This window comes from Protobothrops mucrosquamatus, unplaced genomic scaffold (assembly GCF_001527695.2).
Source record: "Protobothrops mucrosquamatus isolate PMUCROS unplaced genomic scaffold, P.Mucros_1.0 scaffold4999, whole genome shotgun sequence".
In the NCBI taxonomy this organism is placed as follows: Eukaryota; Metazoa; Chordata; class Lepidosauria; order Squamata; family Viperidae; genus Protobothrops; species Protobothrops mucrosquamatus.
This window is the reverse complement of record NW_015390880.1, coordinates 9,075-26,574: the sequence shown is the minus strand read 5'-3', so window position 1 is coordinate 26,574 and position 17,500 is coordinate 9,075. Positions and strand designations below refer to the sequence as shown.

At 46.9% G+C, this 17,500-nt stretch overlaps 1 protein-coding gene across 1 annotated transcript in view; it reads right to left on the bottom strand.

The window, feature by feature from the left end:
* SCARB1 (scavenger receptor class B member 1) overlaps positions 1-17,366 on the bottom strand; it is a gene marked incomplete at its 3' end in the record, with an annotated part of 29,630 nt that extends 12,264 nt beyond the window's left edge. Inside the window, exons 1-2 of the mRNA XM_015828835.2 lie at positions 17,220-17,366; positions 2,025-2,182 (exon numbers count right to left, since the gene is read on the bottom strand). Of these exons, the coding sequence (XP_015684321.2) occupies positions 2,025-2,182; positions 17,220-17,366 (305 nt within the window). The remainder of the gene's footprint in view (positions 1-2,024; positions 2,183-17,219) is intronic.
* Between the last annotated feature and the right edge of the window lie 134 nt (positions 17,367-17,500).

Genomic DNA, 17,500 nt, shown 5'->3' with positions numbered 1-17,500 from the left:
GCAGGAAACCCTATACCATTTCAGACAAATGGCTGTCCAGTTTCTTCTTAAAAACTTCCAGTGTTGGAGCATTCACAGCTTCTGGAGGCAGGTGGTTCCACTGGTTAATTGTTCTGTCAGGAAGTTTCTCCTTAGTTCTAGGTTGAATCTCTCCTTGATTAGTTTCCATCCGTTGCTTCTTGTCCTGCCTTCAGGCGCTTTGGAGAATAGCTTGACTCCCTCTTCTTTGGGGCAGCCCTGAGATATTGGAAGATTGCTATCATGTCCCCCCTTGTCCTTCTCTTCACTAGACTAGACATACCCAATTCCAGCAACCGTTCCTTATATGTTTTAGCCTCCAGTCCCCTAATCATCTTTGTTGCTCTTCTCTGCACTCTTTCTAGAGTCTCAACATCTTCTTTACATCGTGGTGACCAAAACTGGATGCTGTATTCCAAGTGTGGCCTTACCAAGGCCTTGTAAAGTGGTATTAACCCTTCACGTGATCTTGATTCTATCCCTCTGTTTGATCTAACTGGCTGCATTCAGCCTGCAAACTTTCCCGTCCTGACTTTAAACAACAGCTGAAAAAAATGGGCACGATCTTGACACTTATTTTCACACCATCGGGAGCAAAAGTCTTCTGAAAACGAGACATATAAACGCTCTCCAGAAGCTCTAAGCAGGGCACAGAATTAAACACCACACAAAAGACAATACAACGACAACAACAAAAACAATGGGAAGCAAGAACGCCTAATAATGATATGGCTCCTTCCTTTACCGGCTGAACTGTCGTCAGGAAAAGCTACCATTTCATTTACATTTGGATTTAACCACCTACGGGGGGAAAAAGGCATTTGCGCACGGGCAACCATCCCTAAATGCTTTGCAAACCATTGGATTACCATTCAGTTCTGGAAAATCTTCCTCCTTGGGTTCAGTTTGTTTATCCCGGTTGATTTGACCCTGTCTGCTTCGACTAATCTGGTTTTGCACCGAGAGCAAAATTATAGTCTGGTTATGTAGATGCGATCCATGATAAAGGCAGGATTACAGCTGGTGATGAAATGTGTTGTTTCTCTGGGTTGCTCAAACACCCACCACATACCAAGGATTTATGTCAAACTGTCTTTTCTGATGAGTTAGCAACCAAGGCAATTAACACCTCAAGAATTCAACTTGTGCAGCATGAAGAACTGCCGCTAATTTCCTTCCTTCCTTCCTTCCCTCCCATTTCATTGCCCTCTCTCTTTCCTCTCTCTCGCTCTCCTTTTCTTTTCCTTCCTTTCTTTTCCTTCCTTCCTTTCCATTGCCCTCCCTCCCTTCCTGTCTATCTTCCTTTTTTCTGCTTTTTCCTTTCCTTCCTTCCTTCTTTTCTTTTTCTTCCTTCCTTCCTTCTCCTATTCCCTTCGTTCCTTTCTTCCCTTGATTTCCTTCATCCCTTCCATTTCATTGCCCTCTTTCCTTCCTCTCTCCCTTTCTTTTCCTTCCTTCCTTCCTTCCTTCCTTCCTTCCTTCCCTCCCTCTCTCCATTTCCTTCCTTCCTGTTTCTTTCTTGTCCTTCCTTCCCTCCCTCTTTCTCCTATTCCTTTCCTTTCCTTTCCTCCCTAGCTCCCTCTCTCCGTTTCTTTCTTTCCTTCCTTCTTGTCTGTCTCTTTCTTTTCCTTCCTTCCTTCCCTCCCTCTCTCCATTTTCTTCCTTCCTGTTTCTTTCTTGCCCTTTCTTCCTTCCCTCCCTCCTTCTCCTATTCCTTTCCTTTCCTCCCTAACTCCCTCTCTCCATTTCTTTCCTTCCTTCCTGTCTCTTTCTTTTCCTTCCTTCTTCCCTTCCTTCCTTCCCTCCCTCCCTGTCCTATTCCCTTCCCTTCCCTTCCCTTTCCCATCGGCTCCTAATCCTCGGCCTGCCCTCCTGCCCCAAATACGCAACCAAGATTCATCTGGCTGTAAAAGCCGAGGCGGAACGCCGAATCCTGCCAAGGGCCAAGCCTGGGTGTGTGTTGAAACGAAGCCGTCTCTGAGACAAGCGGAGGACGCAATGCACACCTGTAGACGTACGGCCCCCGCTGGTTCAGGACTGGCTTGGCGCCTAGAAGGACCTCCTTGGAATTCACCACCTCCAAGAAGTAGAAAGAGATGAAGAAGGGCAGAGGCAGATCTTTCCAAAGGGAGTACATGGCACCGTCGGGATCGATTCGGACATTCTGCAATGGTAAGAACACAGGTCAGGATTGGCAGCTGATCTTTATCAAGGGATTTCAAAGCAAACCAACGGGCCAACCCAAGTTTACACAATGCGTTCATCCATTCCTTTTCACGGGGGAAAAACAGGTTTATCTCTTGCATTTTTCTCCTTTCTTCATCATCTACCTCCAACCTGGGTTAATCTTTGGACTGCAGGTAGTCCTCGACCTTACGACCACAATTTGAGCCACAGTCTCCATTGCTTCTTTCCTTCCTTTCCATCTCTCTTTCTTTTTCCTTCCTTCTTCCCTTTCTTCCTTCCTTCCTTTCCTTCTTTCTTCCTTTCTTCCTTCCTTTCCTCCTTCCTTCCTTCCTTCCTCCCTCCCTCCTTCCCTCCCTTTCCTTCCTTTCCTTCCTTTCCTTTCCTTTCCTTCCTTTCCTCCTTCCATCTTTTTCTCCTTTCCTTCCTTCCTTCCTTTCTTCTTTCCTTCCTTCCTTCTTTCTTTCCTTCCTCCTTTCCTCCCTCCCTCCTTCCCTCCCTCTTTCCTTTCCTTTCCTTTCCTTTCCTTTTCTTTCCCTTCCTTCCTTCCTTCCTTCCTTCCTTCCTTCCTTCCTTCCTTCCTTCCTTCCTTCCTTCCTTCCCACAAGGCGATTGTTAAGTGAAACATGCCCAATTTCAAACCTTTTTTTGCCACAGTTGTTAGCAAATCACTGCCGTTGTTAAGGGAATCATGCAGTCATTAAGTGGATCCATCTCCCCCCCCACAATTGACTTTGCTTGTTGGAAGCCAGCTGGGAAAGTCACAAATGGCAATCTCGTGACCCCGGGATGCCACAACCATTGTAATTACATATGACGTTTTGACCATCTAAGCTTGGGGATGTTCGTAATGGTCATAAGTGTGAGAACCTGCTATAAGTCACTTTTTTCCCCAGTGCCATTGTAAGTTTGAACAGTTGCCAAAGAAATTGTTGTAAGTTGAGGACTACACTTTATTTACATTTTTTAAAAAAGCCAACACTTGAGGGGAAAAAAAAAGAATTAATATCCAGGGATGTCCCATGTTACCCAGTTATCACCCTTGACCTCCACTGCCGCACAAATTTTGGATCCCTTTTTTTTGTTGTCGTTTTGCTTCTGGCTGCTAAATTATTGTGATTCACCCAGCCCAGAGGGGACTGTAAATTATCTAAGTGTTTTAATTATTAGCTATGGCTTCTAATACCGGAGGGATCCCTGTTTCTGCAGAAACAGGAGGCGCACATACCACTTTTAAAGCCCGCCCTGAGCTATGTTTTGTTTCGAACAGCACTTAAGAGGGAAAAGAGCGCCATTGACCGGATTCACACCCATGTGAAACAGCCAATTAAGGCACATTATCCAAAATGATTCACGGTCCTGGTGGAAGTTGCCAAAAACCTACCAAACCACATAGAGGCTTACTGGTGCCGTGTTAGAATGCACGCAAATAAATCTTGGAAGGGGTGTGAAAATTACACATTTCTTGTTTTTGGAAAACCCCAAAACATCTTGGGAATTCTAGACCAGAGGTCCCCAACCTTTTGGGCAGCAGGGACCGGTTCCGTGGAGAGATGGGAGGGTGCGTGGTTTTGTGTGCTGCCTGCATCCCATGGATGAGGCTTTGCTTGTTTGTGTGGACTGGTTGCTGGCATGCCGCGGCCCGGTACCGGTCCACGGACTGGGGGTTGGGGACCCTTGTTCTAGAGAAGGGGTAGGCAACCTTGGCTCTTTTATGACTCGTGGACTTCAACTCCCAGAATTCCTGAGCCAGCCATGCTGAGGGGAAAGGTAGAGGTTTCCAAGCTGAGCCATGCTGGCTCAGGAATTCTGGGAGTTGAAGTCCACGAGTCATAGAGCGGCCTAGGCCTAGGCCAGAGGTAGGCAACCTTGGCTCTTTTATGACTCGTGGACTTCAACTCCCAGAATTCCTGAGCCAGCCGTGCTGAGGGGAAAGGGAGAGGTTTCCAAGCTGAGCCATGCTGGCTCAGGAATTCTGGGAGTTGAAGTCCACAAGTCATGAGGGGGCCATAGTTCCCCCATGCTGGCTCAGGGATTCTGGGAGTTGAAGTCCACGAGTCATGAAGGGGGCCATAGTTCCCCCATGCTGGCTCAGGAATTCTGGGAGTTGAAGTCCACGAGTCATGAAGGGGACCATAGTTCCCCCATGCTGGCTCAGGAATTCTGGGAGCTGAAGTCCATGAGTCATGAGGGGGCCATAGTTCCCCCATGCTGGCTCAGGAATTCTGGGAGTTGAAGTCCACGAGTCATCAAAGAGCCAAGGTTGCCTACCCCTGGTCTAGACCATGTTCTTCCAACCGTGTTTTATGAGATCCTACAGTTGGCCAAGAACGTGACGGGTTCCTTGGATTTCCCCCCCCCTCCAAGGAGATGAAAAAAGAAACTTCAGCTGAGTCCAATCTATTTCATATCATCTCTGAATCAAGGATTCCACAAATTGGTTTTAACAAGATCCACAATCTGGAAAAATGTGGAAAAAAAACAACCACCCTTTTTCTGGAGACCACAGATGCTACTGACCAAGCCACCTTCAGAAGCTCATCTTCTGCTCAACCCACCGTGCCCTTACAGGTAGTCCTTGACTTTCCGCCACAATTGAGCCCTGTTGTTAAGCGAGACAGTTGTTAGGTGAATTTTGCCCCATTTTACGACCTGTCTTGCCCGGGCCGTTAAGCGAATCACTGCAGTTCTGCTACTCACAGGATTGTTAATTGGATAAGGGCTCCCCCTTTGCTCTGCTATAGATACAGGTAGTCCTCAACTTATGACAATTGAGCCCAACATTTATATTGCTAAGTGAAACGGTGAAATGAGTTTTGCTTCATTTTACGACGTCTCCTGCCATACGGTTGCTAAGCGAATCACTGCAGTTGTGAAGTGAGTCACACGGCTGTTAAGCAAAACCGGCTTCCCCCTCGACTTTGCTTGTCAGAAGGTCGCAAAAGGGGACACTGCAGCCGTCATAAATACGAGTCAGTGGTCAAGCGTCCGAATGTAAATCCCATGACCATCGGGATGCTGCAACCGTCGTAAGTGTGAAAAACGGTCATCCGTCGCTTTCCTCAGTGCCCTGGTCGTTTTGAACGGTCACTAAATGAACTTTTATAAGTTAGAAGCTCTACCTGCAGTGATGTGTATATATTTATCTCGGCTAAAAGACTGTTGTTTGTGTGGAAAAAGCACAGCGAGGCAACTTGTTTACACGCCACAACTTGTTTACCTTTGCCGAACAGTGTTGCCGTTTCCCTGAAATCCGCTAGTGGTAACACAACGGCCTGTACTGTCCACAAAGCAGAGTCTGTCCCCGAACACGATGCTAAAAGAGGGGAACACATGGCCTTTGAACTCTGGTGCTGGAGAAGAGTCCTGCGAGTCCCCTGGACTGCAAGGTGATCCAACCGGTCAGTCCTAGAAGAGATCAACCTCAACTGCTCTTTAGAAGGCCAGATCCCGAAGTTGAAACTGAAATACTTTGGCCACCTAATGAGAAGGAAGGACTCACCGGAGAAGAGCCTGATGCTGGGAAAGATGGAGGGCAAGAGAAGAAGGGGACGACAGAGAAGGAGGTGGCTGGATGGAGTCCCTGAAGCAGGAGGCGTGAGCTTAAATGGACTCCAGAAGATGGTAGAGGACAGGAAGGCCTGGAGGAACGTTGTCCATGGGGTCGCAACGGGTCGGACATGACTTCACAACTAACAACAACAACAACAGAGATGGGAGGGATGTTGAAGAATTTTCTACTCCAACCCCTTACTAAAATAGGAGATGCTATATCACTCTGGACAAATGGTTGGCCAATCCCTTCTTGAAGACTTCCAGTGACAGAACACTCACAACCTCTGGGGGCAAGCCATTCCATTGATTAATTGTGCTCATTATCAGGAAATTTTTCCTTAATTCTAGTTTGGATCTCTCTCTAATGATCTTCCACCCGTCACTTCTGGTCCTGCCCTCAGGTCGTTGGAGAATAGCCTGACCCCCTTTTCTCTATGACAGCACACCTCAAGTATTAGAAGACTATCATGTCACCCCTAGTCCTTTTCTTTGCTATACTAGACCAGGGGTAGGCAACCTTGGCTCTTTTATGACTTGTGGACTTCAACTCCCAGAATTCCTGAGCCAGCATGGCTCAGCTTAGAAACCTCTCTCTTTCCCCTCAGCATGGCTGGCTCAGGAATTCTGGGAGTTGGAGTCCACGAGTCATAAAAGAGCCAAGGTTGCCTACCTCTGGCCTAGGCCTAGGTCGCTTTATGACTTGTGGACTTCAACTCCCAGAATTCCTGAGCCAGCATGGCTCAGCATGGAAACCTCTCCCTTTCCCCTCAGCATGGCTGGCTCAGGTAAACTTGTTTACCTTTGCCGAACAGTGTTGCCGTTTCCCTGAAATCCGCCAGTGGTAACACAACGGCCTGTACTGTCCACAAAGCAGAGTCTGTCCCCGAACACAATGCTAAAAGAGGCAGTGTGGTTTAGCCCACATGAAACACACGACCTTTGAACTCTGGTGCTGGAGAAGAGTCCTGCGAGTCCCCTGGACTGCAAGGCGATCCAACCGGTCGGTCCTAGAAGAGATCAATCCCGACTGCTCTTTAGAAGGCCAGATCCTGAAGTTGAAACTCAAGGACTTTGGCCACCTAATGAGAAGGAAGGACTCCCTGGAGAAGAGCCTGATGCTGGAAAAGATGGAGGCCAAGAGAAGAAGGGGATGACAGAGAATGAGGTGGCTGGAGGGAGTCACTGAAGCAGGAGGCATGAGCTTAAATGGACTCCAGAAGATGGTAGAGGACAGGAAGGCCTGGAGGAACGTTGTCCATGGGGTCGCGATGGGTCGGACACGACTTCACAATTAACAACAACAACAACAACAAACACACGGACTCTGGAAGTTAGTTGGGCTCTGCAAAACATTTGCCGGACTCCTTTATTTGTCGATTTGGGGTCATGAAAACGTCACAACAACCGTATAAAGCGAGTACAGGCAGTCCTCGATTTACCATCGTCCATTAGTGATCGTTCAAAGTTACCACGGCACTGAAAAAAGTGACTTGTGACCGTTTTCCCCACTTACTGACCATGGCACCATCCCCGTAATCATGTGATCAGATTTGGGATGCTTGGCAACCAGTTCGTATTTACAAGAGTCGCAGTGTTCCCCCCCTCCCCCGGGGGTCCTGTGATCCCCTTTTGCGACCTTCCGACGAGCGAAGTCAAAGGGGAAGCCGGATTCGCTTAACGACCGGGGTACTAAGTTAACAACTGCCGTGAGTTGCTTAACGACTGCGGCAAGGAAGGTCGTAAAACGGGGTGAAAAGTCCCTCAGCAGCTGTCTCGCTTAACAACAAAAATGGTTGGGCTCCACTGGGGCCGTAAGATGAGGACTACCTGGCCGAGCCAATGCAGGTAAGTCCGTGACCAACGACCATAATTGAACCGGTCATTAAGTGGAAAGCGTGGGAAAGCAACTCGACAATTTTGACTTTGTTTGGCACAAGCTGGGAGAGAAGCTTAACCAGCCTACACAAAAGCATGTTACTCTCCCTCAATAATTAGCGCCTCCGAGAATCCTTGCCCTGCCCGTTCCTCTTCCTGGTCTCCGGAGAAGCAGCTGCCAATCATCTCTGAGTGGACATGTCAAGCAAGTTGTGACTCGAGCACTATTAGTGAGTCGTTGTGCTCCCAAACACCTTGCGCCAAATGTCCACCTCCTAAGGCTACTTACAACATTGAGTAACCGTTCTCGGCTTACAACATTGAGTAACCGTTCAATGTGACCAGCTTAACAACTGCTAGGCGATTCGTTTTACAACGGTGGTCAGAAAAAGTCATAAAAGGGCGGAAACTTGTTTAAACAAATGTTTCACTTGGCAAACTAAATTTGGGGGCTCAGTTGAGCTCGCAACTCAAGGACTTCTTGTATTGTCCTAAATTGTCAGCCTTGCCAGGGAACCCGCACAGGAAGCAGAAGAACAGAAGAACTAATTCTACTTTTTTTGAAAAGCTACCATGAACAGGATCTCACAAATCTGAAAGCCCAATTCCATCACTCTCTAGGGCAGGGGTAGGCAACCTTGGCTCTTTGATGACTCGTGGGTGGACTTCAACTCCCAAAATTCCTGAGCCAGTCATAAAAGAGCCAAGGTTGCTTACCCCTGCCCTGGGGAGAGCTTGCCCAGTCCATTATCCATCTGTTGGCTAAGCTGTCTCTTATCTGTTTGATCCCTAGGCGGCATCTTTTGGCCTTCTCTCCCACATCTTTCCCACATACACCATTACATAAAAAGAAATTGAGTCAGACTTGGAGCCAGAAAAATTAGGACGCTCAGAGAGTGGCTGTTCTAATTATTTTGCATCAAGAAATATAAAAGTATAAAACATCTGATTAGGGGACAGGGGGCTAAAGCATACAATGAACGGTTGCTGGGATTGGGTATGTCTAGTCTAACGAAGAGAAGGACGAGGGGGGACATGATAGCAGTCTTCCAATATCTCAAGGGCTGCTCCAAAGAAGAGGGGGTCAAGCTATTCTCCAAAGCGCCTGAAGGCAGGACAAGAAGCAACGGATGGAAACTAACCAAAGAGAGAAGCAACCTAGAACTAAGGAGAAACTTCCTGACAGCGAGAACAATTAACCAGTGGAACAACCTGCCTCCAGAAGTGGTGAATGCTCCAACACTGGATGTTTTTAAAAAAGAGATTGGACAACTATTTGTCTGAAATGGTATAGGGTTTCCTGCCTGAGCAGGGGGTTGGACTAGAAGACCTCCAAGGTCCCTTCCAACTCTGTTATTCTGTTATTCTTGGATTATCTTTTCTGGGACAGTTGAAACTAAGCAGCTAGTCCTCTTGGGCTAACCCTAATTAGCACGCAGGATAAACCCTAGGTGTGATTCCGCTCCATTAGCAGATTAACCATGTTCTACACGTGCTGTTTATAATCTCATTTGCTACCCCAAAGGCAAGAGATTCCTGAGACATAGCAACCAAACCAAATATGCATTTATATGTTTTCCCATAAGTAAGGCAAAACCATCCATTTGCAAACCGCTCCAAGATCGGCCTCTGATCTTTAAAAGATGGGAAACAAAACAAGAATGTTCAGGATTGTACTAGAATAGTCAGGGGCAAAATCGGATGTTTTTTCCTGCACAGGCAGTCCTGGATTTCACAGCGGTTCATTTAGTGACTGTGGGAAGTGACAACGGCCCCGAAAAATGTGACTTATGGCCGTTTTTCACACTCCGCCTCCCCCAGGTCTCCCTTGGCAACAGAAATGTTGGGCTCAGCTGCGTTTAATCTCTGAATAGTCATCGCCAAGCAGGGGCATTCAGAAGCTCAGCCAGGACATCGATTTTGGAAGGACAAAAAACAAAAAACCCAACACTTTGCACAATCTGGCTCTCCGGGGGTTAACTCCATCCTGGTTCAGCCAACTGACCCAGATTGCTTAGCTGGATCCAGCAGAGCTAACCGTAACACGATGTGACGTGACCTGGGCAATGCACGAAGCGAAAAGAGGCTCCCGGTTTGCAGTTAAGGACGCTGTGCAAACAGAGGCAGGCAAGCAAGCGGAAAGGAAAAAAAAGGAAAAAGAAAACCACCCACAATCCACAATCCAGTCTCATAATAGTCATATTCTTAAAGCTATTCCTGTCCTTGTAGTTTTTTTGCTCAAATATGTCCACCCACTTGGAGTGCCAGCTTAAGGAACCACCAAAGAGTGCTTGGCTTTGTTTCCTACTGCAAGTTATTTAAGGCTGATTTTTGAATACGCCCCCCTCCTCTCTCTCTCTCTCTCTCTCTCTCTCTCTCTCTCTCTCTCTCTCTGTGTGTGTGTGTGTGTGTGTCCCTCTCTCTCCCCCTCTCTGTGTCTCTCTCTGTCCCTCTCTCAGTCCCCCCCTCTCTGTCCCTCTCTCTATCCCTGTCTCTCTCACACTCCCTCTTTCTCTCTTTCTCTCTCTGTCCCTCTGTGTGTCTCTGTCGCTCTTCTCTTTCTCTCCCTCCTTCTCCCTCTTTCTCTCTCTCTCTCTCTCTGTGTGTGTCTCTCTCTGTGTCTCTCTGTCTCCCTCTGTCCCCCTCTCTGTGTCTCTCTCTGTCCCTCTCAGTCCCTCTCTCTTTCCCTCTCTCACTCTCCTTCTCTCACTCCCTCTTTCTCTCTTTCTCTCTCTCTCTGTCCCTCTGTGTGTCTCTCTGTCGCTCTCTCTCTCCCTCCTTCTCCCTCTTTCTCTCTGTCCCCCTCTCTGTCTCTCTCTCTCTGTGTCCCTCTCTCTCCCCCTCTCTGTGTCTCTCTCTCTGTCCCCCTCTCTCCCTCTCTCCCTCCCTTTCTCTCTTTCTCTGTCCCTCTCTCTCTCCCTCTCTCACTCCCTCTCTTTCTTTCTATCCCTCTGTCCCTGTCTCTCTCTCTCTGTGTCCCTCTGTCCCCCTCTCTGTCTCTCTCTCTGTCCCCCCCTCTGTCCCTCCTTCTGTCCCTCTCTCTCCCTCTCCCTCTCTCTTTCTCTCTCTTTCTCTGTCCCTCTCTGTCTCTCTCTCTCTCCCTCGCTCTCTCTCTCTTTCCCTCTGTCTCTCTGTCTCTCTCTCGGTCCCTCTGTGTGTGTATCTCTCTCTCTGTCTCTCTCTCTCTCTTTTTCTCTCCCTCCTTCTCCCTCTCTCTCTTTCTCTCTCTCTCTGTCCCTTTCTGTCTGTCTCTCTCTCCCTCTCTCTTTCTCTGTGTGTCTCTGTCCCTCTCTCTGTCTCTCTCCCTCCCTCACTCCCTCTCTCTCTCTCTCTCTTTCCCTCTGTCTCTGTCTCTGTCTCTGTCTCTCTTGGTCCCTCTCTGTGTGTGTCTCTCTCTCTATCTCTCTCTCTTTCTCTCTCCCTCCTTCTCCCTCTCTCCTTCTCTCTCTCTCTCTCTCTCTCTCTCTCTCTCTCTCTCTCTCTCTGTCCCTCTCTGTGTGTCTCTCTCCCTCTCTCTCTCTCTCTCTCTCTTCGCCAGAGAGGCGTGCAAATTGCAGGATGGCACACCAGCCCGGTTTAATGCCCTACTTTAGATTCAATCTCTAACTGGATTTCCTCTGACAATTCCCAACCACTTCACCATTAATCTCCTTTTCACTTTCAAGATAGAATTCAAACTGGCTCCTTCGGCTTAATGAGGCCTGGCTGAGCAGACATGAAACTCGAAATTCAGGCATTATAGGTCAGGCAAGTTCCCGTTCAAGCCTCTTTCAAAAATTCCTGCTTCTACTCTTCTTAATAAGATACGGATCAGCATAATATTTTATCTTTCCTCCGTTCCTTTTTATTAGGGTTGGAGTTCCTTATTCTGGGGCTAAATCACACACAGGCAAAGTGGAAATTGTAACACTGAGTCCTTGCCCCAAAATCAAGATTTATGGCACCAGGGAAACAGGCGACTCATTCTGAGACATTAAACACTGCCATCCTGCTCCAGTATTTTCCTGAGCTATGAAATTAAAATTATTCAGTCCTGTCCCCTTTCCGGTGCAGGGTTTCTGCTTTTGGGATGCAGCTAAATACCTCCGTTCTGACATTATCACTCACTGAAGCATCTCTCCTCAACCGGATGCTTTCCTGAGTTGCAAATCAACTATCTGAGCAAAGATCCTTGTGAAGACATCTGGAATGCACCCAGCTGGGTTGGCCTGGATTTGAGATCAGAAAATTATAATCATTTAGCCTTGCAGGAAAATGAGCACCAACGCCTTGGCTGCAGAACAGACAGTTCCCGAAAAGTGACCGCAGCAGTTGCGTCAATTGAAAAGGGCTCTTAACTTCTGGATTCACAAGACCATCCTCTATTTTGGAAGAGAGAAGAAAAAAAAAACGTGCGGGGGATTGGGGTGGTTCTTAATTTTGAGGGCCCTGTTAAGTAATTAGGGGTACTTTAAATACTCTCAAACCACAGTCATGGTTCTCTCCAGCGGGAGAAGAGCCTTGCAGAAGTAGGAGTCTTTAAAAAAATATCTTGCAATTGATTTGGGGGTTAGCTGAAAGCTTTGAAAACTCTGGAAGAGCCGGTAAAATAAAGACTGCAGGAAAACTGATAGAATTAAGTGGTTGTTTCCCCCCCACCCTATCTTTCTTTACAAATTCAGTTTTGGAAAGCTCACTCCACTTTTTTTTTGTTTTATTTGTTTTCCCTCTCTTTCTAAATTATATCATGTTGGTTCAATGTTGACAATCTGGATCTTGTGTTGTTCACAGGGCTTCATGCTCTCCTTTCCAAATAAGAATCTGACTCCCAAAATTCGGGTTAAAGGGGATGGCTGGCAAACTGGAGCCCACCCATTTCTGGGAAGGAAAAAAATTCTGATTCTGCCCCCACCCCCACCCAAGTATCTGGGATTGCCTCATCGCCAAAGAGAGGATTGCAGAATTAGCTATTTTGTGTGTGGGGGGGGACTTTTTCACCTAAGGAACTGATCCCATCCAGACAATGTGTGGCCTTCGTAAGTCCACACTTGGAATACTGCATCCAGTTTTGGTCACCACGATGTAAAAAAGATGCTGAGACTCTAGAAAGTGTACAGAGAAGAGCAACAAAGATGATCAGGGGACTGGAGGCTAAAACATATAAGGAACGGTTGCTGGAATTGGGGATGTCTAGTTTAACGAAGAGAAGGACGAGGGGGGACAGGATAGCAGTGTTCCAGTATCTCAGGGGCTGTCCCAATGAAGAGGGAGTCAAGCTATTTTCCAAGGCGCCTGAAGACAGGACGAGAAGAAACGGATGGAAACTAATCAAGGAGAGAAGCAACCTGGAACTAAGGAGAAACTTCCTGACAGTTAGAACAATTAACCAGTGGAACAACCTGCCTCCAGAAGCGGTGAATGCTCCAACACTGGAAGTTTTTAAGAAAAGACTGGACAGCCATTTGTCTGAAATGGTATAGGGTTTCCTGCCTGAGCAGGGGGTTGGACTCGATGACCTCCAAGGTCCCTTCCAACTTTATATTATTATTATTATTATTATTATTATTATTATTATTATTATTATTATTATTATTATTATTATCATTATTATCATCATCATTATCATTATTATTATTATTATTATTATTATTATTATTATTATTATTATTAATGCCCCAGACATCAGCCAAAGGAGGCGGAAGAATTGAGTCCAAAGTGAAGAGGAACATGGGGATGACCACGAGAGAAACCATTGTTAGATAAACAGCAGCTTAGGAAGGCCGGGTGAGGAAGAAACTCAAGACTAACCACCTTGATCTTCTTTGGTGTGAGAGCAAGCAGACAGAAATCCTGGCCACCTTTCAAGATTCTGTTATGATAACCTGCAACAAGAGTTCCAGGTAATCCTGTGATGACTTTTCCAGGACTTTCCTCAAAGGGGTGATTTCTGCAAAACTGCTGCAACCCACTGAGGTCAACCTCCTCCTGGCCTTTGTGCGTATGTGTTCTTTTCAATCAAAAGAACATCCCCATGTGATAAGCACCGGACAAAGTCTGTGCAACGAGTCTAGCTTTGTTGACAAGGACTAGAACGACAAAGACCTTGACTGCTGTTTAAAAACTCTGGGCTCCAAGGTTAAAAAAAATAACTTTTCCAACTGCAGGGAGAAAACGTTCCCAAAATGCCTGCAGAGGAAGAAGGAAAAAGGCTTGGTTTATTGTGAACGTTTCTTCAAAATGTACTTTGAACATCGGTAAATTAGTCAATCACCCCAGGTAGCGTAAACCCGAATGTTTGCAGGTGTTAAGAATCATGTACCTAGCCAAGACAGGGAAAGGAAATTCCAAGGAGGAGGGTGAAGTTCGAAGAGTTTTAATTAAACTTTATTTTGTTCCCGATCGTGTATTGCCAATTGGGATGCTTCAGGTTTTGCACATTTAAGAGGACGATTGCATAAATATTAAAACACAAGAGCCTCACCAGTGTGTTTGTCCTCCTGCTTTGCTCTATTCCAGTGTTTCTCAACCTTGACAATTTTAAGGCATGTGGACTTCAACTCCCAGAATTCCACAGCCAGCAATGCTGGCTGTGGAATTCTGGGAGTTGAAGTCCACATGCCTTAAAATTGTCAAGGTTGAGAAACACTGCTTATTCAACCTTTCGTATGCCGCAGACTAAATCTGGTGAACGTTAAATCCTTCTGTAACCTACAATATCCAACACAGACAAGACACACACACACACACACACACACAATCCGCTTAGTTTAGAAGCCTTTGAAATGCCGGGAGCCAAATTTCCTTCCTCTCTCTTGAAGTCCTTTTTGCTTTTTGGTTGCGCCAGCAAAAGAACAAAAACACTGTAAACAACCCAGATATTGTGTTTCCAGCACAGTTCAGAGAAGAGCAACAAAGATGATTAGGGGACTGGAGGCTAAAACATATAAGGAACGGTTGCTGGAATTGGGTATATCTAGTTTAACGAAGAGAAGGACGAGGGGGGACATGATAGCAGCCTTCCAGTATCTCAGGGGCTGCCACAAAGAAGAGGGAGTCAAGCTATCCTCCAAAGCCCCTGAAGGCAGGAGAAGAAGCAACGGATGGAAACTAACCAAGGAGAGAAGCAACCTAGAACTAAGGAGAAACTTCCTGACAGTTAGAACAATTAACCAGTGGAACAACCTGCCTCCAGAAGCGGTGAATGCTCCAACACTGGAAGTTTTTAAGAAGAGACTGGACAGCCGTTTGTCTGAAATGGTGTAGGGTTCCTGCCTGAGCAGGGGGTTGGACTCGATGACCTCCAAGGTCCCTTCCAACTTTATTATTATTATTAAGTTTGCCAATCTGTTGGCAAAACAAAGTCCGCCTTAACTTCAGGGATTCACCGAGCAACCATCATGGCAAAGAGGTGGTAAATTTGGGGTGCGACACGCTTAACAACTTGCCTTGCTTAGCAATGGAAATTCCAGTCCCAATATAGGAAGCTTCCTTCCTATTGTAGGCTGAAAATTGCACCTGCACGGATGCCTAATTGTGGTCCTGTTTGGCAAACCTTGAGGAATAATCTGCAATAGAACAAGCGATGGATATACCCAGTCCCTAAAATTCAGCACTAAAATTGCAAAGTTTTTTTTTAATGTCCACCTGCAGTCCTTATGCATAAAATAATTGGGTATGGCCTGTCTAGATAAAAGAAGGACTAGGGGGGACATGATAGCAGCATTCCAGTATCTGAGGGGCTGCCACAAAGGAGTGGGGACCAAATTATTCTCCAAAGCATCTGAAAGGCAGGACAAGAAACAACGGTTGGAAACTGATCAAGGAGAGAAGCAATCTGGAATTAAGGAGAAACTTCTTGACAGTGAGGACAGTTAACCAGTGGAACAGCTTACCACCAGAAATCGTGGGTGCTCCATCACTGGAGGTCTTTAAGAAGAGGCTAGACAGTCACTTGTCTGAAACGGTATAGGTTCTCCTGCTTGAGCAGGGGGCTGGACTAGAAGACCTCCAAGGTCCCTTCCAGCTCTATTCTGATTGAGAACAATTAACCAGTGGAACAGCTTGCCACCAGAAATCGTGAGTTCTCCATCACTGGAGGTTTTTAAGAAATGACTGGACAGCCACCTATCTAAAATGGTATAGGATCTCCTGCTTGAGCAGGGGTTTGGACTAGAAGACCTCCAAGGGCCCTTCCAACTCTATTCTGATTTGTCGTTGTTATAAAACAGATCTCAGGCATGCTCAACCACGGGAATACACACCAAAGGCCCAGAAAAGAGCTTAAAAAGGCACAATTGTATAAAATAATATTTTTTAGCACCTTAGCACCACAAGTTCTAAGTGGGGAAAAGGTGTGGTGAGCATCTACGTGTCTCTGTCTGCATGTCTCTGTGTTTTTGTGGGTGTGTTGCCTCTTTTTGAAGCGTCCAGACGCTGAGCCAACTTGTTTTTTAAAAAAGAAACCCCTGGATTTGGGAAAGGAGAAGAGCGACAAGACAGAAAGAAGTTTTAGCAGCGGCCAAGACCAGAATATTTACCCATCTTTGCAAACACAGAAAAGCAAACATTTGGCCAAGGATAAACCAAATTCGGATGGCAAAGGAGAGTTCCTAGCCTACCTCGCCGGAGTGGCAGGAAGAGAACCTGGACTAAAGGACCTGGAGAAAGAGAGCAGAGAGAAAAAGAAAGAAGGAAAGAAGGAAGGAAAGAAGAAGGAAAAAGGAAAGAAGGAAAAAAAGAAAGAAAAGGAAAGGAAAGGAAAGAAGGAAAGAAGGAAGGAAAGAAAGAAGGAAGGAAGGAAGGGAAGGAAAGAAAGAAAGAAAGAAAGAAAGAAGGAAAGAAAGAAGGAAGGAAGGAAGGAAGGAAGGAAGGAAAAAAGGAAGGAAGGAAAGGAAGGAAGGGAAGAAGGAAGGAAAAAGAAAGAGAGATGGAAAGGAAGGAAAGAAGCAATGGAGACTGTGGTTCAAATTGTGGTCGTAAGGTCGAGGACTACCTGCAGTCCAAAGATTAACCAGGGAGCAGGCAGATGATGAAGAAAGGAGAAAAACGCAAGAGATAAACCTGTTTTTCCCATGAAAAGGAATGGATGAACGCATTGTGTAAACTAGGATTGGCTCCCCTGAGGAAGGAAAGAAAGAAGGAAAGAAGGAAGGAAAGAAGGAAGGAAGGAAAGAAAGAAAGAAGGAAAGAAAGAAGGAAGGAAAGAAGGAAGGAAGGAAAGAAGAAAGGAAGGAAGGAAAGAAGGAAGGAAGGAAGGAAGGAAGGAAAGAAAGAAAGAAAGAAGGAAGGAAGGAAGGAAGGAAGGAAGGAAGGAAGGAAGGAAAGAAGGAAAGAAGGAAAGAAAGAAAGAAAAGGTAAGGAAAGAAAAAAAAAGAAAAGAAAAGAAAAGGAAAGAAGGAAAGAAAAAGAAAGAAAGACGGAAAGAAAGAAAAAAGTTTGCAGCCCTTCAACCCCAATTATTCTTTTTTTTAAATTAAAGTTATTATTTTTTTTTCCCGACCCGGCAAGGGAAGGAAGCGCAGCTCCGACTCGGACGCCTCCCGCAAAGCCTCGGGAGCAGCGAGCCCGTCTACCTGGGCGAGGGGAGGGGAGGGGCTGAGCCCCCTTACCTTCATCACCTGCTGCCGCAAGAGGCCGGGCACGGTCAGCAGCAGCACCAGCCCGAGGCCCAGGCACAGCAGGCCCCCCACGGCCAGCCCGGCCGCCGTCCCGTAGCGCTGCCCGCAGCCGCCCTCGGCGCTCTCGCCCCTCGCCATGGCCGGCCTGCCAGCCCCGCCGCCGCCGCCGCCGCGCTCCCGGCCATGCCCGCCGCGGGGGCTCTTGACGGCCGCCGCCGCCCGCCCCGCCACTCCCCGCCCGGCGCGCCAGCCAACGGCGGCCGGAGGGAGGC